General features: G+C 35.1%; 1 protein-coding gene across 11 annotated transcripts in view; it reads left to right on the top strand.

Moving 5' to 3' along the window:
- ROBO2 (roundabout guidance receptor 2) overlaps positions 1 to 27200 on the top strand; it is a 1411015-nt gene that overhangs the window by 1360663 nt on the left and 23152 nt on the right. For 6 of the 11 annotated variants that reach the window (XM_073231817.1, XM_073231816.1, XM_073231815.1 and 3 more), the window contains 7 exons: positions 23 to 65; positions 1503 to 1630; positions 6661 to 6942; positions 7331 to 7456; positions 12100 to 12256; positions 20967 to 21227; positions 24090 to 24295. In XM_073231817.1, the coding sequence (XP_073087918.1) occupies positions 23 to 65; positions 1503 to 1630; positions 6661 to 6942; positions 7331 to 7456; positions 12100 to 12256; positions 20967 to 21227; positions 24090 to 24295 (1203 nt within the window). The remainder of the gene's footprint in view (positions 1 to 22; positions 66 to 1502; positions 1631 to 6660; positions 6943 to 7330; positions 7457 to 12099; positions 12257 to 20966; positions 21228 to 24089; positions 24296 to 27200) is intronic. The other 5 variants (XM_073231822.1, XM_073231821.1, XM_073231823.1 and 2 more) reach the window with 1 other exon arrangement.

Genomic DNA, 27200 nt, shown 5'->3' with positions numbered 1-27200 from the left:
TACTTGTGTCTTTTTTTTACAGTTACATTTCAAAGAGGAGATGGAGGACTAATGAGCAATGGGAGGTATGCAAGGAGATTCCTTTCTATTTTTATTTTTAAGCAGGACTGGAGAAACTATAGTAAGAGGCTATTATTGTACTAAACGATCACTTATAAGTCTGGGAATTCTAGGAGGAATTAAATGGCTTACCACAGGTTTAATTATGTATCTGTCGTGCCTTTTAGAGGAATCAAATCCAGATGTTTCATATCTCCCAGATGCCCTTGAAGAAATTAGTAGTAAATATCACAAGGAATGTGTTCATTTGTTAGCAGGATGTTTATTGCATTAATTAGACATTAGCAAATGAAGTTGCTGTTGTTTAAGACTCCTTATTGGCTCTCACTAAATTGCTGTGAGTGAACAATTACACATAATCGATCACAAAGTAAATGATTCATGGATGATGAATAGGCTGTAGATTGATAGGACTGGATTCCACAACTTTGGATACTCAATTGAAATTGATAAAAGCTGATAACAAACCCATATATCCTCATCTATTTTCCCTTTGCCAATATGGAGATTGTAATTAGGCTCTGGTAATAACTTCCAATCTCCCATTTAATCAATATTTTAGCAAAAAGAGATTAGGTCTAATGAGAGCTAGTACATGTAGCAAGTGAGCAGTTGGATCTTCTTATTGCAGTTTCCATAGCAACAGATGTTTCTCTTAGGGATTCTACCAGAAAGGGTCTATCAAAAATAAAGTACAGTGATTATAGATGATGCTGTTTCTTTGTAAATATGCTAATAATCTGGAATGGAATCAGAATCTCATCTTTTATATTAGAGGTGGGAATTCTTTATTAAATATGGTGGGAAGGAAGTTTATCTTATAGACTACACTCACATGCCAGATCAGATCACAGTGAATCTTTTATTACCTTAAAAAAACTTCAATGTATCCCTAATATTTTGCAATTTAGGGAACTTGGACATGTGTTATGGATGGAACAGTATAAATATTGCACATTAATTTCCCTCAAGTTCCTTGCCTCTAAATCAAGCACAAGGGCTCATAACTGGGGTTACAGCTTAGAGAGGACAGATATATATGGGGGTTGCAGGAACTGAGGAAGCAATAACACAAAGTCCTGGAAATGGCCGATATTGAGCAGTCACTCCGAGTAATTGTTCCTCTGAGGTGCCAATTTATCATCAAACCTTATTTCTGGTTCCTGCTGTTACCAATTCCTACCAGTTTCAGGGCAGATGACCAAATTCACTTTGATGTCAGCAGAATTCCAGGCAAGACTCTTCTGCTTCCACTGACAAGGTTGATATGTCTATATATCCTTAATGAATTGCTGATGTACCTTAATTCTTGAGAGCCTACCCATTTTAATTTGAAATGAATTAAAATCGTCTTAAATTCTTTAATCCATTTGAGTGCATGAGACAGGTGTCTCTCTCTCCTTGAGCTCTGTGAGTTGATTTCTTTTTAATTTCTGTTTTAGTCGTCCAGGTCTTCTAAATGCTGGTGATCCCAGTTATCCATGGCTGGCTGATTCATGGCCAGCCACAAGCTTGCCAGTAAACAATAGCAATAGTGGCCCAAGTGAGATTGGGAATTTTGGGCGTGGAGGTAAGTTGTGTTATTCAAAATTTTGTTACTTTTTTTTTTTTTCTTGGCTTTCCTAGATGGTTTTAATAATGTAACAGAGTATTGTCTAACATTATTAAATTACTGAACCACCTGTAATAACTGTTGTACATTTGCTAAATATTTTATTATAAAGATATTTTGTCTGCACTACCTTGAGCAAAACTAAGCTTTTAATGGAGTCATTACTAACCAAGAAGATCCATATTCATAATACATTTTATTTGCAAGATTACCAAGCCAAGATCAGGAAGTAAGCTGCTAACTAGGGTTTATGATTTTGGACTGGTTACTTCACTTCACTCAATCTCATTTCTCATGTATTTATTGAGAATGCCTGTGTATCTCATGCTGAGGCAGACAGTAAAAATATGTAAAGAAAGATAGTCTTTACTCTCATATAATAATCATATAAAGAGTAAATAAAAATATGACAACATGCTGAGAAAGAAGTTTTCTCTAGTTCTACAGCTGATAACTGGCACTACCTATTTTAAATAAAAGACAAAAAAGGTGCTAAGTAGTTGACATGCTAAGGTCTCCAAAATTTGATGCCAAGGTCCTCACCATAGGTCCTAAGAATAAGACAGAATTGGACCTACTATAAACAATCACCACCTCTCCACCTTCACCTTTTCATCCAGTCAGTAGAAGAATGATGGTTTTAGAGAAATATGGGACCAGAAAAGTCTTTGGTCCCTTGGTTAGTTTGGTGCACACAGACACACACACACACACACACACACACACACACACACACACACACACACACATTTTTCATGGGCAGAGGACTGATCAGACAGTCCATGAACTATAGCTGCCTTGTCAGTGCCCTACATGAGTTGCTTGTAGGAAGTAAGAAAATTCTGTGAATGGAGTGTTATTTATGTTGCTTTCTGAAGGAGGTAGAATTTATCCAAAGTGCAGAAAAGGTGTGTGGTGAAAAATCTACCACATTTTAAGGTCCAAAATAAGAAACACTTCGACCTATTTGAGCAATGAATGAAGTTCCCAATGACTTGAATATAAAGTAGAAGGCAGCAGAGTTGGTAAGAAATACAGAGGGACAGATAACAGAGGACCTGATAAGCCACACAATGACTTCAAACTGTCTGGAGGGTAATCAGAAGCCACTGATGGATTTATAAGAGGAGATGCTAGGATCCAAATACTGTTTTAAGTCATCCAGCATGCTATTGGGTAGAAAATGCAAAGTGGAAACTTGGGGTGATTATTTAGAAGAGTAGTGCTATAAACCAAGAAAGTTTGGCTGAATCCACTGGAAGGTTTCTATACTCTTCAGTAGAATTAATACAGGGGAAAAACTGAGCTAAACTAATCTGAGTCCACTATAAGTCTCAGTGGTGGATTTTACATGTATGAGTGTTTAAAGATATTGACTGAGAAGAATAATCATGGATACTGGCATTTCTCTTTAGAAAAGGAATACCAATGCATGTTTGAATATAATTAAAATAATATTTAAGTAATAAAGTTACTAATATTGCATAGTTTGTATTCTATCAACATCAACTATAAGAAAGGGTGCTTCAGTCCAGTAACATAGAGAAAATAACCATCTTACTTCATAGGCGTATGTATAATGAGGATTAAGTGGATAATGACACATAGAGGTTTAGCACAAAATGTGACTTACATTCATTGCCCAATGAGCATCATTGGAGTAAATGAAAAAACAGAAAGTTGTGTGAGTCCTCAGCTTCCTGCTTACCCTCTGTAATAATCCAATATACCCCATTTAAGATTCTCACTTGCTCAGAGCCTCTGAAAGTGACCCCCAGCTGAGCAAAGTCTGAGCCCTGCAGCCATAGGCTGTCACTTTATTGGGGATGGATTCTGTTACCTGAGCATCTCCTCACAGGGAAAGCAAAGCACCACCCCTGCCCTACCTAGACTGATTTTTCCAAAAGAAACTCTGTTTCAAAAGCATTTCTCAATCAAGAGTAGCTGCCTCTTTTACTTTTATTTATATTGGAGTAACATGCTGTTTTATCTTCATGTCAAGAAATAAGTGCCTCAAGATGGAGAAAATGTTTTGGCTTTGCTTGTTTGTTTTTTATTCCCTGTTTTAGCAGGCTACACTAACGTCTAAAATATCTCTGTCTAATTTATCCAAAGGGTATATTTGTAGATTTTCAAGATTTTTCTTTCATTCCCACCTCATTTTCATGACATGAACTATTTCACAGATGAACATCAAGGCCAAGACAAAATTTTTGCAGGGTTTACTATATCTTTTTCAATGTGACAGGCATTTTAAGTATTTATTATGTATAGAAATAGTTAGGATTTGGGGTACTTTTATTTCCTTTGCAGAATAAATATATGATAATAGATAATAATATTTCCATTTTAAAGGTCAAGAAACTAAGGTTTATCAAGATGTATAATTTGAGATCTACATGTAGAATGCAGGTCTCACATATTTTAAAGCCTAGGTTTTTTTGTCTGCACTGCTCTTCACTTTTGAAGGTGGGATTGCTGTATGTGATTGTATAACCATCTTTACTTAGAAGAATAATCATGGATACCGACATTTCTCTTTACAATACATGTTTAAATTGAATAAAAATAGTGTCTTAAATAATAAAATTACTAATTATTACATAAGCATGCATTTTGTCAATACAAAGTATACAGAATTCATTTAACCATTCAGTTAAGTGCTTAATCTCTGCAAAACACAAGGTGAGGAATTTTGGAAATGGAGACATAAATCCCATATGCTCCTGCCCTGAAGTAACTTATGATACAGTGAAGGACAGAGTCATTTATACAAGTGATTTTACCAGACAAAAAGAAATAAATGCACATATAGGCAGCATGCTGAAAAACTACAGAATGAATCATGAGTAATTCCAGCTAGAGGGCAGGGTTGCTTTAATTTATAGGTTTCAAACTCAAATGTTCACAAGTGGCAGTCAGACAACTTAAAACACTAAGAATGCGTAGGGGGTGGACTGTGAGAGATGGAAGATAGAAGGTCCCGCCTAAAGAAAGCAGCACCTATTCAGATGCAGGCTTTTGGAAGGAAGACTGGCCCTGAGTACCAAACCATGTGACATTATAAGATGCTCCCTCACATTCAGATAGTCATGTATTATTTTCCAATATTTCAACTTTAGATATAATTAAATTTATTTCTTGAAAATATAAGAGTGATCAGATAATATCTAAAAGAAATATGCATGCTGAAAATCAATATAGAAGCACTTAGACTTGAAAACTGACTAATTTCATCCAGCAGAGAGAGAGAGAGAGACTTTGGAGAACCTTAAGTTAAAAGTGTTGAGAAGTTGGAACCCATGCTGGCTCCATGTTGGAGAAATACGTCTATCCAGTTAATATTCATTAGTGAAAGATACAATGGAAGTGGCAGAAAGAAATTCTGCTACCTTACCCAGAGTGGAGTATCTATCACAATTTTGATATTGTACTAAATAATGAAAGTTTTTGAGAATAAAAATGGTAACTTGAGAATGAAGTGTGCTTCCTCATCCTCAGGTTTTCTAATTTTACAGCTAAAAGCAAGAAGGGCAAGAAAGTAGTGTACAACTCTGAAATCAAGCTATTTTACTTGTTTATTCAACTTTGTGGAATATTACAAATTTGAATATGTATAACAATCTCACTGGTATACATTCAACATATTTAATGCAGTACATTTACACAGAGTTGTAAATTGAGTTGGAATTCCAGATTTCAAAACCTTCAGAAATACTTAAATAAGTGTTCAAACTACACTATAAATGTCTTATTGCTACTTAAGACAATTTTAACTTTGTCAATGCAAGAGAAAACTAATATTTTTACAAGAATATTTCAAGTAGTGTTAGTATCATCCAACCTGAAAGTTTTAGGATATTTTGACCAAGTTCTTATTTCAGCTTTCTCCTTGTGATGATAAAGTTGTTTTTGGTACTGAAATAATTTTGTTTGCTACTTAATTTAACAATACTAAAACTAGCTGAAAATTTCCTCTAATGAAAAACTTAAGTGGGTTGATGACCACAAATCTTATGAAGTGTGACTTTCAGAATGTAGATGATTAAGGAATATATTGTAATTAGATTTGCTTTTAACTCTACATGTTTAAAAATAGTGGTATGTAGTGTAGTGATTTTTTTTTTTAAGATTCTAGTGTCTTTCTTCTGAAAAGGAAATAAAGAGCTTTGGGTAGTGGTGGCAGTTTTGAATTATAAAACATCATGTAAAGATAATTCAGTACACCAAAATGATAAGTGAACTGCTTGATATTCAGTGTTGTTCCTAAAGTTTAATTTTACTCTCGCTGTATTACAACTTGAAACTGTAATTCTCCACTTCTAAGAGCTGGTAGCATAAATTAAACTCACTGATCACTCTGATTGCCTTTTCTATAGTTAAATCCTGCTGTATTATGAAAATGACTTATTCATGAAAAGTTTCCTTTGTTATCCAAGGAAAAAAGAAAAATACACCCCATTTGCTATGCTGGAGCTGTGAAATCAAATCAGTTAAACAGGTTGAAACCTCAGAAAAATATACCTTCATGTTTGGATAGTATAATTTTGGAAATGTTTGCATCCATTCAGCAATTTTTCATTCCATGTCTTTTGAGATAAAGTAGAAAAAGATGTTTTCATCCATCATCTGTAGATTCACTTTTACTATTGCCTCTATAAAGAGCTACAATTTCATTGAACAAACTGAACAACTGACAGCATTTTTTGGTATTGAAATATCCCAACCTTCTCATTCATGGTTGAAGAAAATGGAGGAAGGTATGTGTTAAGCAGTGATACATGAAGGGCGAGCAGTAGGCCTGCCTGCCACCGAGGCTGATAGCTTGGCAACGGTTGTACATCATCTACTCTTCATTGGCTCATAAAGCCCATCTCAGCTGAAATGCAAACGTGCACCATGACACACTTATTTTTCATTTTCAGTCCTGATAGTTTTGGGCTTCTTGTGCATCATTAAATTGTTTTATTTCCCTATGTTCACCACAGATGTGCTGCCTCCAGTTCCAGGCCAAGGGGATAAAACAGCAACGATGCTCTCAGATGGAGCCATTTACAGCAGCATTGACTTCACGACCAAAACCACTTACAACAGTTCCAGCCAAATAACACAGGCTACCCCATATGCCACGACACAGATCTTGCATTCCAATAGCATACATGAATTGGCTGTCGATCTGCCTGATCCCCAGTGGAAAAGCTCAATTCAGCAAAAAACAGATCTGATGGGATTTGGTTATTCTCTCCCTGATCAGAACAAAGGTAACAATGGTGAGTCAGGTTCCTATTACCCAAGGTGTTACTTCCATATCATTTGTGCATGATATAGAAATTAGTATTTGTTGTTCAGTTTAGTGATTCATTCCCAGGTTCACTACTTAGACTAAAAAAATATCAGCATGTATTCAGAACCTTGCACAATCCCTACCACCACCACCGTCGCTTCCACCACACAGCAACACCAATCTGTTCCATCCTTTTAGCTTTCTCAGTAGAGTGATTAATAATCCATCTCGACTTCCATTAGGCAGGACAGACAAAACATTCCTCCACTGTCCCACAACATCTGCTTCTGAGTTGCTAACTGCATGTTCTGCATGGGCTTGTGCTGTGAACTAATCACATGATGCCACTATGACCTCTGCCCTTTAACCCTTAGCCTTACTTTACATCCCTGACTACCGATTGGCTGAGGGATTGTCTAATAGAATGCCACACAACCAGTCACAGGATTTCAGCACCACCAGCTCTCACAACAGCTCAGAGAGGAGTGGCAGTCTTTCAGGTTGGTCTCATCACAGTAAGGAGAAATATTTGTTTGTCACCAGCGTATGACCTGTGTTCCTAAAAACCGTGAAGAAATACTGAATCCCAGCTCACCCTCAGGCATTTATCTTTCAAGTGACCATAGCATTTTATCCTAATGATATCATGTTTTGGGTTTGGGGAATAAAAATCACTGTCATCTTTCATGTACTAGTGTACACAATTTGTTTACTGAAAAATAGTTCAATTTCACTAAACATTATTCATTAAAGAACAGATGAGTTCGGTCTTCCTTGAACCCTAATGAAGAGTCAGGATAACTTTACAATAAAAAGATCATATGGGAAAGTCAACTCCATGGCATCAGTCTCAAAAGATGAATACAGCTCAAATGCAAATGGTTTTGGAAATTTTTCATAGTAGGATTCCAGTGATGTGACTCCCTATTTTAGGATAATCTTTCCAAAGATTGGAATAGACTTTTTACCTATTGAATGGTATTTACAGTAAGATGCTGATACCATCCTAAAAATAATGTTAATGTGGAACATAATTCTTCACATTTAATTGCCTATATATATATATATATATATATATGCTGTAAATTTTGATACATATTCAAGATATATCAGCCAAACTACCAATCATTAATTGTAAGTAGTGAAAAGCATATGTGAAGAAAAAACACATTAAACTGCACAGAAATATATACCTTCCATAATGAGTATCAGTGGTGTCCTCTGGGTCCAAGGATCCTCACATCTAAAATGAGGAGGTCATAGTAGACGCACTCTAATTTCCAACCATAACATGTACATTGTATGACTAAAGACTACCTACACATTTCTAATTAATTCTGTGACTTTATTTGCTTATTTTTTCATTAATGATATTCTATTTGTGTGAATTTTTTTAACTGCGGATTCTTAGTAAAGGATTATAGTGTTTTATCATATGTTGGAGGCTACCAGGTAACAAGGCCATAAAGAGTTAACTCTTTCATACCATTAGGTAACATTTACTAAGTGACTTTTCCTCAGGAGATAGAATCCTTTCAGCTGAAATGTTAATGCTCTGTTTTTTCTCCAAAATGAGCCATTTGCTCTTCTTACCTATTGGTAGAATTAAGTGCATTATAAAATCAGAAAATTTAAACATCTGTTGTGAATTTAAACTGACTTAACAATATAGGGGAATATTTTGAGTAATCTTACGTGTCATTTATACTGTCATTTATTTATAATGAACCCCACAATTGTACTGCATAATTAAAAAGCAATTTATCCTAGACTTGCTTTATTCGAGATACATGAAGTCTCAAGCAATTTAAAAAATCTATGTACTTTAAGCTATGGATTACATAAGACCTTCTGTGAATCCTTCATTAAATATTCTGTATACGGTAATTGCCACTGAGTTTTTGAAAGTTATATTTTGAGTAATTGTAAGTAGAACATTGATTCACAGTAGTGCTTACTGCTTTTTTGAATCCATTAATCTCCTGAGTGACATTTATATATATCCATGAATTATATTAACTACTTCATCTACATTTGAATACAAAATTACTTAAATTGGTGATAGAAAGCATTCTTTAGGAGGTGAGAGGGAAATGACTATTCCCTTTTTAGTTTAGTCCAACTGAGTTTAATACTACAGTTTTATTCTTATAATCATAGGTATGTTTCCTAAGGCTCAAATTTAAGACCAAACTGCCCTATGAATATCTAATTATATTATAATATTTTCTTAATTTGTGCACAGTTTAAAATAATCACAGTCATAGGGAAAATTGGACATCTGAATTATTTTAGTTTCTTATCCTTTTTAAAACACTTTTATAGTATGTTCAACACAAGTTCTGAGCACTTCTCTTAAAAATCCCACCATTAGAAAACATAAAACTCAGATCTTTCAAAATAGTATCTGCAATCATAATTATATATATGTATATTTACATATAGAAATATATACACACATGTAGCACAATGTCAGTAGTAATAACTAAATTTTTTATATACTAGTCTTTTTTAAAACAGGCTGTGCATTTAATATGAGAAAGTGGTTTTCATATGTTTCTTTGCATAGAAGTAATTTGTTCAGCATAAATAAATGTAAATCCCAGTATTTACATTTTTAGTTGAAGAGAGATGGGTGAAATATGTTTGCCAGTTCTTATCAAAATATGTTCCCTAAAATATAATGCAGGCAGTTCTCACTTTAAAATGTTTGAGTATCTTTGGATGCAAATAAAAACAACAGACTGTATGTGTGGCTCAAATTTTAGATCTCAACCAGAGAATTTAATTTCTATAGCTTATACACATACCCACCACATGCGAAGAGCCCACCTTTTAGCTCATTACTAAGAGAAGAAAAAGCATATTGATTGATAGTCCTACTAAGACTGCCCACAATGAGAGAGCACAAATTTTACCCAAATAGGGGAAACTGGATGTTAGATAGAAAGCCCTCAGAAATTCCCTCTATGAATCATCTGTCTACACAATACATTTTTAAATCTGTTGTTGGGAAGAGTTGATACTGGTTTTCTTGACCTTGGGAAAAGACTTCAACAAAGTTGGTTCAGAGGTACAGAGAGAGTAATTTCCAGTAGAGCTGCTGCATTCTTAATTGTTTTTTTCTCTTGCTATGTGAATATGAATGACTTAACCCTCAGAAAGAACCACTATTGTCTTGTCTATAAAATGGAGATGTAAGTAAGAACTGTCCTGTTGATGTCACTCAGTTCTGGCGATAGTCATGTAACATTCCTAAAAGAGCTATGAAAACTGAAAAAAGCATTGTATGAATATAAGAATACAAGGAATATAGGATGCACAACTAGGTAAAGGCTAGGAAGGACTTAGCGCCCGGGCCATTCCTCTTTAAATCATTAATACACAGTTCTGATACTACAGAAAAAGATAAAATCCTTGTTTGTGGTTTTGATGGCTTATCAGGAAAAAAACACTGGAGCTCCTCTACCTTAAACAAAAAAATTAAAGATTTACATTCAAACAGGTTTATTATTCTTATTCTGACAATCAGGCTGTTTCTGGAGTACTCAACAGGGGCTGGAGGAGCTGGGCGAGGCAAGGGCTTTAGAACCAGGTAGAGCCGGGTTTGCTCTGAGACAGGAGATGGGAAAGAGGAAAAATGATTAGCATTCACTATGCTTTCTGTACATTCTGACCCCTTCACATGGATCATTTCTTGTAATCCTCAAAATAACCCAAAGAAATAATAACTTTATATCTCTTTTATGTGCGTCGAATGAGGTGCCATCTCTTCAGTAATTTATCAAGTGAGGAACTAGTTTTAAACCCTGAAATGAAGCTTCTTTCCTCGAGATAGAAGATGCCTGCTCTCCTGCCCCTTAATACCTCGCCATCTGCCCCAGATAAGAAGTGAAAGGGAAGGTGGGGTCAGCAGGGGCTCTCTTAAATATATGTGCATGTGTGCACTCAACCTAGAAGACAAACTTCCACAGTTGGTGATGCTGTAAATGCCCAGTTGAATACTTCCCTCGCTTTCTGATGCTCAAAGAAGTTATTATTAAATCACATAATTTTCTGAATTGGTTGATGCAGATTAGTAACTGTAGAAGAAAGGAGATGGGGGAGACTTCTAGTGATTCCTCTGTTGCCACATAGACTGCTCTTAATTCCTGAAAGATGAAGTCAAGGGGTCACTACCATTTTTTTGGAAATACAGCTGTGGGCCACGGTGGGAGTGACAGAAGTTAGTTTCCCCTGCAACTTGCTTTTTGTCATTCTACTCAAAAAGTACTTGTTCCTACATTCTACTGTGGTCCTATTAGGAAGAAACTTCATCTACTTAATTTTGGAAGAGTGGAAAGCACGGCACTATGCAAATGATAAATTTCATTTTTATATTTCATCAGGCTCTAGTAATTCTAGATATGGTTCATATGCTGCTAAGTTCCTTTCTGCTCATGTTTTGTGCATGGATTCATTTGCATTACAGTAGTACTGAAACTGATTACCTTATGTACATTAATAGTTTCCCTTTTTTGGAATTTTAGGAAATGTTTTGTTAAAATATCTGGGAATTACTCTCACTATATGCAAAAATAATTGTGTCATTCATTAGTTAAAAATTCTGTAAAACCTATCATTGTGAAAGATTTATAAGTATCCTCCAGATTGTAGCTGATTAGTTTCTATTAGTTACTTTTAAGAGGAAACTATACTCTTTTGGAGTAATTAAATTGAATAAATTCTAATGGAAAGGTTTAGCCTGTATCTTTAGACATTGCATTTTCCACTGAGAGAAATTATGCAAAAGAGCATTATAAACGCTCTAAAATCTGATATTTGGAAGAATTTGTTATGGCCCATTATTTCATCTAATAATGAGAGCATGGATGCAGCAGACGTGAATAAATCACTGAGTGTGCTTTCACTGCAGCAGCCATGTTTTTGGTTTATTCAGCGCTGCAGTTAAGGCATTGGGAAAGAAACAATATCATTTTGAGTGATTTATAAAAATATTTTTCTGATTATGTCATTTCATTGTTTATAGCTTTTAACAACTGTAACATAATGGCATTTGAAAACATAAATACATCTTTCCATCTGATGTACTCTGTTTCTTCTGACACTCGGTGTGTCTGAATAAATGTATTGTTACTTTCAGGTGGGAAAGGTGGAAAAAAGAAGAAAAATAAAAACTCTTCTAAACCCCAGAAAAACAATGGATCGACCTGGGCCAATGTTCCTCTACCTCCTCCCCCAGTCCAGCCCCTTCCTGGCACAGAGATGGAACACTATGCAGTGGAACAGCAAGAGAATGGGTAAAAATAGTTTTTCTACTAACAAAATGCCAAGGCTACCCACCTCTCTCTAGTGTGCATTTCTGTCTTTATCCTGTGTTCTCTTACTGTTGTCTCTGCCCCCTTGCCTGCCTGTTCATTGCTACCCAGTCCCTTTTCACTCTCTGCACCATCTCTATTTTCTTAGCTGATAAATACAACACAGCGCATATTAGAAACCTAGAATCCTTGGCCATCAAGTGCCTCAGATTGTCTTCAATCCTGATAATGCAGCCTCCATTTATAATATTGCTTGTGAGTTTGAAAGCAAGTACCCACAGCTCTGTGAACTAAAGAGCCACTCCTGAGAAGGGCTGAAAAAAGTATTAAAGCAACCTTCTTCACCACGGTTCGCAGTTCTCTAATGACTTGATGCCTGGTCATAGCAGGGTGCCAGCTGTCGAGATCCATCACAATGGGATAACTGTAGGGACCTGGCCAGTGGCGAGAACCTGAATCATCAGTTTTGATGGGAATTTAGGGGCTGAAACAATAAAAGAGGTTCAAGCCAATGCACACTCTAACAAAACCTTTTTAAGTTAGAAAATATCCTCCGAGGGCCATTAAATGTGACCAGTTTCCTTATTCTTTACCAAGCATCTCACAAGAGTTAGTTTTTCTCTGTTCAAGTGTTAATTGACTTTAAAGTAGAAAGACTTTGATACTTTATTCTGTAATCCCCTCCAAAAAAATAGCAAGTCAGAAGAACTGTATCAGTCTCTTTCTCTTTCAGTAATCCTAAATGCTCTATCTTCCTCACAATTCCTAGGTTACCATTACTTTTGACTGAAACTGTAAAATACAAAATGAATGTTTTCTTTTTTCAAGTTTTCTTTATTTAGAAGTACTGAGATATTAAATACTTCAGTTTATCTTGTTTCATCTGACGATTGCATGTACATGCTTATAAATTTTTCTCCATCTCCTTTTCTTTTTCCCTAACTGCTGTCTTTGAGGTCTCCAGATTAATTTTTCTACTTAGAACTTCTTAGGTCATGTTTGTTTCCTGCAAAAGACCTAATTTGCCTTTTCTCCTAGTTATGTAATACATATATATAGTGTGTGTGTGTGTGTGCTTGGTGTGTATGTTTATGTGTGTGTATATATATATATCCAAATAGCTAGATAGAATATACACATAGTCATGCCTCTGTATTTTCTCAGTATCTTTCTTTTTCTCCAAGATTAATTTGTTTCTGTGAGATTATAGTTCTCATATATAGGCATATCATTTTACTTTTTAAGTGAAAGTTCACATTTGAAATAGGAAATTAGGAGCACATCCTCTTTTCCTGGCCTTAAAAAAATTCTGCACATGATTTTATTTAATACATATCAATAATATAAAGGTGTCACTGTCAAATAGATCCCAGGCAAAGAAAAACTTGGTATATATATTCCACATGAATAAAATTATTACAGGGTTTAGAAATCTGCGTATCAAGTCTGAAGTCAGACAATGGAAAAATATAACTTATAAACTGGGAAGAGAAAGTAGGGCTATTAAATATTTATAAACAAACTCTTGAACTCAAAACACATGAAAATTGTAGGTAATTTGGAATCATTTTTCTTTTCCCACTATCTACTTAAAAAAGAGACTTATAACAAAACTATTACCCATTGAAATAAAACTAATTAATTCCAAATAAATGCTAAACTTCTCATTTGATTTAGTTGCTATCAGTAGAACTGGAAAAACCCATCCGATGGGTGAAATAATACATGTTGGTACTTTAATTTTTTCATATAAATTATTTTCAGAACATTAAGGCATAAAATATGTTATTTCTACCTATTTGGGGGTTGTAAATTATTTTAATATTCAGCCAGAATGCATGATATTAGAAATTTTTCTCTAAAATTCCACTTGATATTTTAAATAGGTAAAGAAATATGTATTTTGATTACAAATATTCAAATTCTTTCTGGCACATAGTTTAGTTCTTAATAACCTTTGAGTTATTTGTCGTAAGTACCTAGTATTTCCTGAAGAAAATTTTACCTGCACTCTTAACAAAAATAGGAGTTAAGTCTTAACCTATCAGTAAACTGACAATAAATTCAATTTCCTTATTCTCTGGACTCAGTTTTTTAAAGGCTAGCACTTGAAAGTTTTTCTTTTGATAACATGTAATGAAAACACCTATTTAAAGTCAATATGACATTAATAAATTATAATTTTTAGATTTATGATGACTTTGTCCTTTCTTGATACATTTTCTATACTTACCTGTTTTCTGATGTGAAAACCTTATAATGCTGAAAAGGAAAGATTTTAGAACACTTCCTAGATTATTTACACTTTGCTATTCATGATATTAACATTGACTATTTTGTGAGGAGTTGTATAGAATTGTTTATGTAACCTGATTTGAAACTTAGGCAAGTTTAAAATTTTCCTGAAATAAAAACTACAAAAACTTTGAAAGTTACCCTTTCAGTTTTAATAATTTTTATTTCTAATGGCCAGAGATTCTGCAACTTTGCTTCTTACAGTGATATATAGTTTTTTTTCTTTTTGTTGTATTTCATATATCATAATAGAGAACTTACCTGACATAAAATTTTTTAAGCACATGGCAAATGCTAAGCCCAGTGCTGGGAAGGAAAGCAACAGAGATGAAAAAAAACAAATACACAATTAATGAGAAGATCTGGTCCCTGACCTAGAGATCTCACAGGAGTAGAAGGTAGAGGCCAGTAACCATATATGGACCTTGTACAGTAAGATCTAGATGAGGAAAGTGTACAAAATAATTTACATACAGGAAATGATAATCATGCCAGGTAAGGCTGGGGCAACCTTATGAAAATTGAGTTTTGAGATGACTCTTGAATCATTTATTTACAAATAATAGTGCCCAGAGCTGGGTGGCTATTGGGTGCCAGGCTCTGAGTAGCAAAAAAGACAAAGGTAATGATAAATATTCCCTAACTCAAAGTAGTTTATGTGCCAGCATAGATTGTTAACTACAACCAAATGTTACTCATGTGGCCAATAGTCATCCTTTAGTGTTTCCCACTCTCCCTTTGAAACTACCCACTTCTAGTTAAAGTTCCTTGCCTTTCCTTGGTTTTCCTCTATTCCTTAAGCTTGCTCCTCTACTTTAGTTCTCATCACATTGCATTCTCATTGCTTGTCTGTTCCATTAAGCAATTGGTGACTGCTATATGAGGCTTGTTGCGTCTGAAACATCCCTAGGATAGGAGATAATCTGAGGTGCCTTGAGGCCAATTGTGAAGTCTTCTTGCATGTCATATGAGGATTCTGATCCTTGGGCATAGATGATGGACTAGAGGACATGAGGCTGGGGCATGTAGACGATATATGGGATATTTCAGTAGACTGGCCAATATCATGAAGATCGTGAGGGAATAAGATAAGGCAATGGCAGTGAGATGGAGGGAGAGGGGTAGATTTTGGATATGCATTTATCCGTAAGTAAACCCAATCTTAAAAAGATTATTTCTGTTTTTTATTACAATATTCAATATTGTTTCTAAGAGCTTATATATCATCCATTTCCTTTGTAAGCTTTTCTGGAGTCATTTTTTTCCCCCACAACATAAATATCAAAAGTTATCACATCATCATCCAAATAGAAAAGTATTTAATTGCTAATTCAATAGTATAGTAATGATGGCAAATGTTCCCTCTCATCAATAGCCTCTCTTGGGTTGACAAAAATGTGCCAAAATGTATTCCTTCCTAACTATAAATATAATGTAGTTTAAAATGATCATATTATGTTAGGGAGAATTCAGTAGTGATTAAATGGAAAACAGCTTGATTTGTTACTGCAATTAGAGATTGGTAAGCTTGTGTGGGTGTTGAACTTCATTGTATTTTTATTAGTAATTTGGTATTTGTATCTGGCCTGTAACAAGTTAGTTCACATGCAACATTGACTTGCTGTCATCTTTCTCATTACTCACCCGGCAAGGCAGATAATATGATGCTTCATGTTTCAATGACAATCAAAGTCAAAGAATGAAAGCTTCCCTAGGAAAGGTTGGCCAAAAGACCTCTGGTTTTGTATTAGAAGCATTTTCACAGTCTTTTTTTTATATTACCATAAGAAAAAGTTGAAATTCCATCACTCAAATACAATATATGTATCTGTAAATGTGAAAGAAATTCTAAAAACAGAGCTATGCTTATTCATAACACTTAGAGAGTCATCTGTTACTTTCTTGCCCTGCTTCTGGCAAGACTTCATGAAACCTAAGTATTTGTTGTTCTGGAATGGATTAAGACATGATGCCTCAGAGAGGAATGTTCAATGTTACAAAGTTCTCCTTATCATGTGATATGCACCATGTCCCAGATTTCCTTCATGTTTCTCTCATGGTCTTCTCCTAGTCTGTTACTGCCTTTTTCTGTTTCTTGCTTTTTGCACAAACCCCTGAGGTGAATCTATGGACTTTCTCAGCTTTTCTTAATGTTCCTCAGGGATACAGAGTTTGCTGGTTCATGTTCCAGATTATCTTTGTATCTTTGGAGCAACTGATGATAAACACCCATGCTAGTTAAGTAGAATAGCCATTGAAATATTTTTTAGTGAGTTAATACACTATGCAATGTATTAGTATCATGTTAAAAATAATATTTATATGGTTTGACTCTTCTTTGCCTAATGGCAATTGAAAAATAAAAACTGTTGATTACAACTAATTACCAATTTTTTCTCTGTTACTTAACACATGATGCATGTTACATTAGTTCTTCCTCCTCTTAATGTTTTTCTATACATTTTTATTCCATATGTGTATTCCATTTAGATTACTGGAAGTAAGAATAATCTACTACTTATGAAATAGGAAAATTTTAGGAGCTAATTGACGACTTCCATTAAAAAAATTGAATATAGCAGCATGTTCTTTTCTTTACTCAAATGTATGATATTCCTGGCAATAAGCCAAGCAAGTTTATGGAACAAAAAACTGAAATATTTTGTAACAAGTTTTATGGGTTAAATTTCATTATACCGATTGCTGAAGGGCACCTGCACACCTATTACATTTTGAAAATGAGTAGGTTTTTTTTAGGTTTTTTACATATACTTTTGTTGGACTTAATAATTGACCATTTAAAGTCAGATGTATAAATTAAGAAAAGAAACCTAAGTATTCTTATTAATAAAGCGATCTCTATGTTTTCCTTTCAAATGAATAAATATGCTTATTACTTACAATTTTTAAAGTGCTTTGTCAGGTGTGGCCTAACAGGAATACTTCAATATCATGGCTTCAGTGTAGATTAAATCCACTTGAGAAAAACATACTATTAACACATGAAAGGTTAAGTACTCAAATAAATTAGACAGCAGTTAAAGAAACTAACATTGGAAATGGCACAAGACAGTGTATAATCAATTTTCAAGTAAATGTGCAGAAATGTCCATGCAAGTTCAGAAGATTAAAAGATCAGTGCTAGTTGGCCTCATCGGGGAATTTTGATAAAAGATGAGGAATTTAGCCTGTAGCTTGTAGGATTTGTAAGATTAAGATCGGTGAAATTGGAGGAGTGCAGCTTATTTGAAAGAAGTTGGATTCTTTTAACTAATGCACCAGGATGGAAAAGTACAAAAAATAAGAAATCAAGTCAGTTTATTTTTAGTAGAAGATTCTTATTGAGACATTGAGAAAACCTTCTGAAGAAGTAGGTTGAATCTTAATCATATTTAATGAACATAATAGAGTGAAATAAATGTTTTGTTCAAACAAATGTTCTGACGTTTTTATAGACCAGTTTGTAGGTGATGTGCTGGGTTCGTTAGAGGTTATCCAACTGCAACAATGGGCTACAAACTTTTTATGCAACAGAATCTTTTCTTCCAATGCAATCTGTTTTCTCCAATATATAAAACAGATAAAAATGACATTATTTTAGAGCTGTGAATTTTTTAGGTCAGATTGGTACTTACGTAAACAGTGAGAATAGAAATTTAAGCAATGGTATTTTTTTGGAATATAAAAATTATTACTGGTAACACATTAAAGTGTGCCTTACAAGATATTTTGTAAGAAATATTCCTATCAGACTATACAAGGCTTCAGTTTGCAACTCATCGAGGTAGATTATTCAAGTGGCCTGAACAAAAGCGGAAAATTGAACAGCCAGAGATGATATCATTCCTTGTATAAAATCTCTCTGTGACTGTCCATTACCCATAGTCAAAATTCCAAGCTCCTTCCTGGGCTGATGAGGCCCTCTGTGCTGTGGCACATCTCACCTCTCCTGCCTGCCTCATCTACGGCCAGCTTTCTGCATTTGCCAGCTCTTACCAGTTTGGGAACTATTTAAGTCCTTCAAATTCTTTTATCTTCCTTTAGGCCACCACATGTCTTACTTACAATACCCTCCTTTCTGGTGATCATACTAGCCTAGCCCAACCCCGAAACTAATTTTGGCCTGCCTGCTCTCTGCTTCAGTAGTACTCAGTATTGTTGATTATTTGCTAGTATCAGTCTGCCCCCGTTGGATTTCATGCTCCGTACGTAGCTCCAGTTATCTGACAAAAGATTGTCAAATAAAAGGATGAAAAACTCAGGGTTTTTTGAAAAAACACTTTCTTTTTTAATTCAGTTTTAGGTTCACAGCCAAACTGAGCAAAAAGTACAGAGACTTCCCATTCAGTCCCTGCCCCCATGCATTCATAGCTTCCACCACTATCAGTATCCCCCACCAAAGTGGTTCATTTGTTAAACTGGTGAAACTACAGTGACACATCTTTATCACCCCAAGTCTATGGTTTATGTTGCAGTTCATTCTTGTGCATCTGTGGGTTTCCACAAATGTATAATGACATGTATCCTCCATTACAGTATCTCAGAGAGGAGTTTCAGCGTTGTTAAATTCCTCTGGGTTCTGCCTGTTCATCCCTCCCTCCCCTTAACCTCCTGCAACCATCTTATCTTTTTACTGTCTCCACAGTGTTGCTTTTTCCAGAATGTCATATGTTCACTTGTAATAGTCATGCAATTTTCAGTTTCTTTAATGAAAATCTATCTGCTAGATACTGTACTAGATGCTAGAAATGCAAAGTTAAAAATTTACAGAGTTCTTGAGTTTTAGGGTCTCACAGCATTTCAGGGAAAAAAAGAAGTGAAACATCACACTTTAGTACGGGGAGTGTCACCAGTGAGTGTGATGGAGCTGTAATCCATTCCATGTGATGGGGCAGAGAAGGCTTCACAAAACTGATGACGTGGATGATTTGAGAACAGTCATATACAGACACAAAGTTTACAAAAAACATAGAGTAAGCTGGTGTGAGGGAAATGATGGGAAATTAAGCTAGAAAAATAGGCTGATCAGATGGGGAAGTGCCTTTAAGGTCCTGCTAATGAGTTTGAACTTTTCTTATATTAGCGATAATCACTGAATAATTTAAAGCATAGGTGTGATGTGAATGAAGATGTTAGAAACATAATCCTGTTGCCTGTATAGAAGACGGGATTGAAGAGAGGTAACACCCCAAGAGACTAGGGAAGCTAATGAGCTAGTTCATTGGAAGGAGACTGATCTATGATTGTGGTAACAGAGCTGAAATGCAGGAGAAAGATTCGGGAGATATTTCAGAGGTTAAATATATAGGACAACTACATCCATAATATTGCTTATATTATCCTTAAGTCTGTTATTTTAAAATATGTTAGGATCTATTTGAGTTACCAAAGGAATAGTATTAGAGAAAAAGTGTAAGTAGAAATGCTACTGATTTTGTGTTACAAGACTTTCTGAAATAATTTTCTATATTCCCTAACCAGACTCCCTAAAAACATACTGCTTTAAAAAGTTATTATTTTTCTTTGTAATATATATTTTATAAGGCTAGGTTTTTTAGCTTCCTTATTGGAATATAGTTGATATACAATATTATATTGGTCTCAGATGTACAACATAGTGATTTGACAATTACATACCTTACTAATTGTTCACCACAGTTAAGTGTAGTTACCATTCGGTCACTAGACCAAGATATTACAATATTGGCTATATTCCCTGTGCTGTACTTTCATTCTGTGACTATTTTATAATTTGAAGTTTTGAACTTCAGAATTTAGGGCTAGATCTTGAAATTCTGTTTTATAGATTTTAGAATTCACAATACAGGGAGACATGAGTTTCTACTGAAAAAAATTAAGGGTATTAAATGTATCAAAGTGCTGTTGTAACACAAAGTCTTAATGACCGATACGTCATGAAATGAAGGTTGGCATAGACCTAGAATGAAAGTAAATAAAATTTCAAACATTTCTTAGATGATTGACATTGGCATATTCTGTTGGTGCACAAGGGTGAACAGGAGCAGAAAGTAGTTAAATCCACAAGCCCTAAACTCATTAATTGTCTTTAATTAGCAATTAGGTTTTTCCACATGAGTAACTTTCTTGGGAAGTTACTGCCTTTTATAACTGTGGGATAACAATTAGCTAATAAGATCTTTTATGAATAAATTGAAATATTGAGGTAACAGCTGTAATTATGATTAGAAATTAAGATAATAGGTGATTTACTATCGTAGCACCAACAATTTGAAATCAGAAGGAAATAAACCAAGAAAACATCTCAGATCCCCTTGTTTTTATTGTGCTTGATATTTACTGCCAGTGTAATTGTGAGTGTGTACACATGAGTACGTGTGTAGGTGTCAATGTATTCTTTTTCCTCTCTTAATTTCAGCTATGATAGTGATAGCTGGTGCCCGCCGTTACCAATGCAAACATACTTACACCAGGGCATGGAAGATGAGCTGGAAGAAGACGATGATCGTGTCCCCACACCTCCTGTCCGAGGCGTGGCTTCTTCTCCTGCCGTTTCCTTTGGACAGCAGTCCACCGCAACGCTCACTCCATCCCCACGGGAGGAGATGCAGCCCATGCTGCAGGCTCACCTGGACGAGCTGACGAGAGCCTATCAGTTTGATATAGCAAAGCAAACATGGTAAATATCCTCATTAGAACCCAAATACCCTCAGGGGACCCATGTTTTCAATGCATAGATAGAGGAAATGTTTTTTCACATTAAATTCATAAGACATTTTCATAGAGCTATACAGCTGGGCTTAAAAATGCTTTTGCACAACTCTTTGATCATGGAAGGAAGGAAATCCAGATTAGAAATGTTAAATAATTCGACCAAAGTTGCATAACTAGAGTGAGCTGGAGCAATAATGCAGATCTGCTGACTTTCAAGCTAAAGTGATTTTAGTTACACCAGAATCTTTTCTAGTTTACAGCTTAGCTTCAATTAGCTTATCCTTGAACTCACTTCCAGTACCATAATAAAAGACTCCTTTTAGATTCTTCAGAGTGCCTGTGATTAATTCTGTGGTGTTTGTGAATATGTATATAAGCTTCGGCAAGTCACGTATGGTCAGTGTCAGTTATTAAAAGACCTTCTTTGGGCTGAATGAAATGAGACAGAAAAAACAATATTAGTGTCAGTAAACACATCAGGAAAAAAAAATGCAAAACCTAGAATAAATTCCAACTTCCTTTTGCCTAATGAATACATAAACTTTAATAAGGTAAAGATGGCAATCTTCTTAGGTATCCTGTGAAAATATAACAGAACTTAGAGATTACCATCCAGTTGTACAGGGCAAAGGCATTCTCATTGGGCAAGGTCAAACTCTTTATTATACATCACAGTTTTTGTGAGAATTAAATGAGTTTGCTCTTCATAGTATTTAGCAAAGTTTCTAGCTATATTCTAGCTGTTACTCAAAAGTACTTGGGTTTTCTCCTGAGTTATTCATTGCTGTCTTTCCACTCTCAGAGGAGTGTCTCACTGAGTGAGTGTTCCACAGATATTTGCTAAATGAGTAAACAAATTAGTTTATCTCCACTTGCCCCAAGTGGCCATAGACCCTGCTTCTTTCTCTGAGTATGTTTCTGTTCAGTCCAGTAATCTTTCAGTCTGTCGTCACTGACTCCTCATGCAGGAGTTTTGAGCCTCCATGAGCTCACACAGGACCTTGCCCTTCTAGAATGGAAGCGCCTTTCCATCTTGGCTGCACATCAACATCACAGGAGGAACATTTAAAAATTAATAATTCCCAGGTTCCACTTCCTGAGATTCTGTTCATAGGGACCCAGGAAGTGCATAGCACAGTGTCTGTCAGTAGCAGGTATTATAAAGATTACATACTCTCTTCCTGTATTTCAGTTTATCTCCTAATTCTGCTGAAATCAAGGAGTACATTTTTCACCCCATTACTATATATTTCTTCCATCAGGAAGAATCAGCAGTGATGTAGGACTAGAACACTGGTCTGTTTGGTCCTTTCCAGGACCAAAGGAGAATTAAAGGGGAATGAATCATGTATGTAAACATCACCTTCCATTCTCTTGCTCATGACCTGGCCCAATGCATCCCCAATTTACAAACAATTTGAGGCAACACCACATGATGTGGTTATCTGTACTCCAGATTATTGGTAATCATAAGAAACTTCCTGAGTTTTCAATGAATGAGCTGTGATGAATGCCAAATAATAAATTGGATTTCAAATTCTTTGTGAGCCTGATACTAAGGTGACTTTCTGAACTAACATTTTAGGGCTTTTTTTTAGCTTCAAAAGATAAAGAATCTTGATAACATTGGAGTTGGTTACAAGTTCAAGAATGGCTGAATGAGGAATATTAAACATTCTATAAGAATGAAATATTTTCCTAAAAAGTGCAGACATTAAAGAAAAATAATCTTGTGTCTTTAATTTAAAAACTACCCGTAAAAAATGTTTAGCTCTTGTTTTACATCTCCTTAAATAGCAAAGTCTTTTAAGTACTCTGTGTCAATGCAAAAAAAGACTTAATGTGTCATAACATGTGGTATATTTACTGTTACTGGCAGTAACAAATAACAAAGACTTGCTTTCATTTAGAATGCAAATTGTATAGTTTAGAAGAAACTGAAATAGTCGCAAGGAGAAAACACTGCACCCCAGTGTCCAGCTCTACATTTTGCTAGCCATGTGATTTGAAACAAGTCACTTAAAATTGAACTTCAGTTTAATGAATTCTAAAAGAGGTGATTATGCAAGTTTTGTCTGGTTCACGAGTTTGAGATTAGAATTATTAATCCATTATAAAAGGTTTATTCAGCACATCTAATCTTCTAACTGGAGATGAATCTTTTCTGCCTTAAGATGTTGAAGATTTTGGTGGGTGAGACATACCACAACTAAATAGTTAGAACACAAAGTAGTCAATTCCTACCCTAAATTGGGTTACAGTGGGAGCCATCACACAGCCTGCTTCATGAGGGATCATGAGGAAGGTACAGGAAGACAGCCTCCACGGCAGGGAATGTGCCTGTGGTTGGAGGAGGGGGTGTTGGTATTAGACCTTCCTGTAACATCTTCTCTTCATAAGAGCCAGCAGGTCACAGGGGTTACACAACGAGTGGAACTTAAAACACTAAACTGGGAACAGAATTATTATATCCTTTTTAGACAAAAGAGTCAGCTTTAAACAATTATCTGTGACAAATCTATTCTTCTTTAGATGATTCATTTATACAAAAATACTGAGCATGTATTTTTTTTCTCTGTGTATCATCCCATAAACGAATAGAAGAGTGTAATCGTCTGTATTGTTGTAGTTTTGCTAAGTCATGTATGCATTGCCCACTGTCCCAGCTGAAGTGTTAAGAAAGCACTGTAAGAGCCATAATTCATTAACGGAAAATAAAAAGACAAAATTAAAAAAAAAAGACCAGAGCATGCTGTTTAATTCTAATTTCAATTTAGTGGACTGTTAACGAATTCCTTTTCTCCCCCAACCCTCATTTGAATTCTAGGCACATTCAAAGCAATAATCAACCTCCACAGCCCCCAGTTCCACCATTAGGTTACATGTCCGGAGCCTTGATTTCCGATTTGGAGACCGATGTTCCAGATGATGATGCTGACGATGAGGAAGAAGTTTTAGAAATTCCCAGGCCCCTGAGAGCAGTAGAGCAGACACCAGGATGCAGCATGGACAATCTAGACAGCTCTGTGACAGGTAATGGAGCGAATTCAATAGGAATGACTGACCTATTTGTAACATTAAAATGCATCAAGAATCAAATACTTTCTTATGTACGATTTATTTCACTTCGTCTATTTCTGTAACATTTTAAATATGTTAATATTAAACACAAAATTCAAAAAAGGAATTGGAAATACTTTTGCTTTGCTGCAAAAATGATAAGAAAATTCATGAATTTTAAAAAGCTTTAAGGACATGAAAGAAAACTCAATTATATCCAGGGCTTTCATGAAAAGTTCACTCTATTGGGGAACTAAGTCTATTACATAAAAAACCTTGACTTTTAGAAATGATATATTTTGTCTATCAGGAGAAGCATACAATGTGAATGCAATCTTAAAATGCTTCTTCGTGCTTCACTCTGTAAAATAGTTCACTGATGAAAATAAGCACGTCTTCAGAATAAGCCTCTCCAAGGTTGCACAAGGTATTATCTTTAGAGTGGAGAAAATGTATAGTGAGATAAACCATACATTTATGCATGTCATATTGTCAGATCCAATAACTGCTCCACTGGAGAAAGAGAATTATTTTTGCTGTTTGCTCCTTTGGCATCCTCTGCCCTTGTTCCCCAAGTGAAAGGCTGAAGTTGGTACTCTCCTAGGATGATCCCGGGACTACAGCCTATTTCTCAGGATACGCAGTTATCAAATTTTGTTGCAAAAACTTAAATCCTAAAATGTACAGGATGAAGCTGGAGAAAAGTAATAATTCAATCTCTCTATTCAAGTAGGTATCTATTCTTTGACACACGCACAAAAACGCATCTTACATAGTAACTGTAAATATGAAACTATAACATATGTAAGTCTTGCCTTTATATGTCATTGATTCTCAGAAAACCACCCATTTTTATATTTGTCTTGATATTATCTTTGATCCTAGGAAGCATTTCACCACACTCCCATTTAACTTATTTTTACCCCAACATCTTCCCAACTTGCAGTTTGTACGACTGGCTAGAATTCAGCAACCGCTGGTGGAAACTGCCTTATGACAGTGATGGTGAAGCATGAGTCCCCAGATTTTTCCTCAGCTTGCCTTCCTGATTACACACACTGAGTTTCATTTTTTCTTACCTGGGGCCTTTCTGCATGTCAGGCTAATTAAGATTTAAGAACTGCAAATACACGGCTGTGATTTGAAATCCAGATCCAACTGAAGGTGACAGAGCGAAAGTTTAAATATTTGAGTGCACAGAGCTAGCTTATTGGTGCACTATTATATTAAGCCTCTTTGCCTGAATTTCTATCATTACCTCCTTCAGGGTAAAATTATGCCTATTTTTGCATATCTCACTAATGATACTTAGTAACTCTTTTCCATTAGGAATGCAGTAAAGAATTACAAAAATGATACAAAAAGTCAGCTATAGCCCAGGTAGTTCTTTTATTAAATATTATGTCAAAGATGATAAGTAGATCTATAAATCAGGAGAATGCCACTTTGTACTTTTACATGCTCACCTGTTAGTACCATGTTAGACTGTCTAAAGTGACAGCGGTTAAAACAATCTGTATTTCTCCTTGTAGCTAGGATAATGTTCATTCTAAATGAAGGTTTTATTGCTAAGAAAGCAGTCTGTTTTCCTACTTGAATTCCTTGCTTAATTACTGCCATATATTAAAAAAAAAACCTCAGGATGTTTAGGTATGTATTCCATGATGAATTTATCCTATGAATAATACATGTCCTTAGTTAAAGAAGTTGTACTCTACAGAAAAGTAGTCAAACAGGAAATTCTTTTTTTTTCTCTTTCTTCTTCTATTTTATTCTTGGCTCTATAATAACTTTGTGGGGAAAGTATGTTCAAAGATGATTTGTTCCCTAGGGTGTAAGTGTAATATAAGTTAAAAATCAAAATATGTTTTACTTAAAAAGTCTGTGTGTAGGGAGTGTGAGTGTGTATAGATGTGTATGTGTAAGAAATCATAGATAAGGTTTGTGATTATATGTAAATGTATGTGTGAGAATGTAAATAGGGTTGGGAGTGTATTACAGAGATGTGCATCTGTGTGTCTGTGTGTGAACACACACACATGTACATGGGGATGGCCCTGAAGTGAATGTATGTACTAACCAAATATTATAGAAATCAACATGCTAATGAATATTGGTCTAATGTGTTTATATTTTCTTCTGACACTTCAGGCTAGTTTAATGGTGCTAAATGAGGTGGGCAATAAAACAGAGAGTATTTCCATTGGCTTTTTATGCTTCTAAGATGGTAAATGACCACAGAGAGGATTCTGATCTTACCATAAATTACTTGGAGTTCTAAATTTGTATGTGATGTGAGTAAATTAGTCATTACCTTTACCCTAATTCTCTGATAGTTTTCATTTTCATGAAACTAATGATCATTTTCATTAAATCAAAACAGTTATTTTCCATTCCTCAAAGAATTATTTTCCATTCCCTAAAATTTTAAAGCCAATCAGAATGACAGTCCAGTGATAACACAGAGATGGGCTAATTAGCCTGTATATAAAATTATTCATGATTTTACTTGGATATATTGCATTCTAAGAGCTGCTACATTAAGGTATATCAGCAGTTAACATGGTACAGAGCCCACTTTTATAAAGAAATAAGTATATTAATTCCAAATATTTTCATAACAACTAAGTAATTTGTGAGGGACTTCTTAAATTTTCAAATAATGGTTCATGAATGGAAAAGGCCAAGAAAAGAGGAAAATATCAGTAGTTTACTATCATATGATTTCAGTGTCTTTGTCTGATTGGGCTGCTATAAAAAGATACCATAGACTGACAGGCTTAAACAACAAACATTTATTTCTCAGTTCTGGAGGCTGAGAAATCTATGTCAGGTTGCCAGTAGATAGGGTTTCTGGTGAGAACCCTTCTCCTGTTTT

This window comes from Manis javanica, chromosome 3 (assembly GCF_040802235.1).
Source record: "Manis javanica isolate MJ-LG chromosome 3, MJ_LKY, whole genome shotgun sequence".
Classification (NCBI taxonomy): Eukaryota; Metazoa; Chordata; class Mammalia; order Pholidota; family Manidae; genus Manis; species Manis javanica.
The sequence above is the reverse complement of the archived record's forward strand: the minus strand, read 5'-3'. Positions and strand labels throughout refer to the sequence as shown.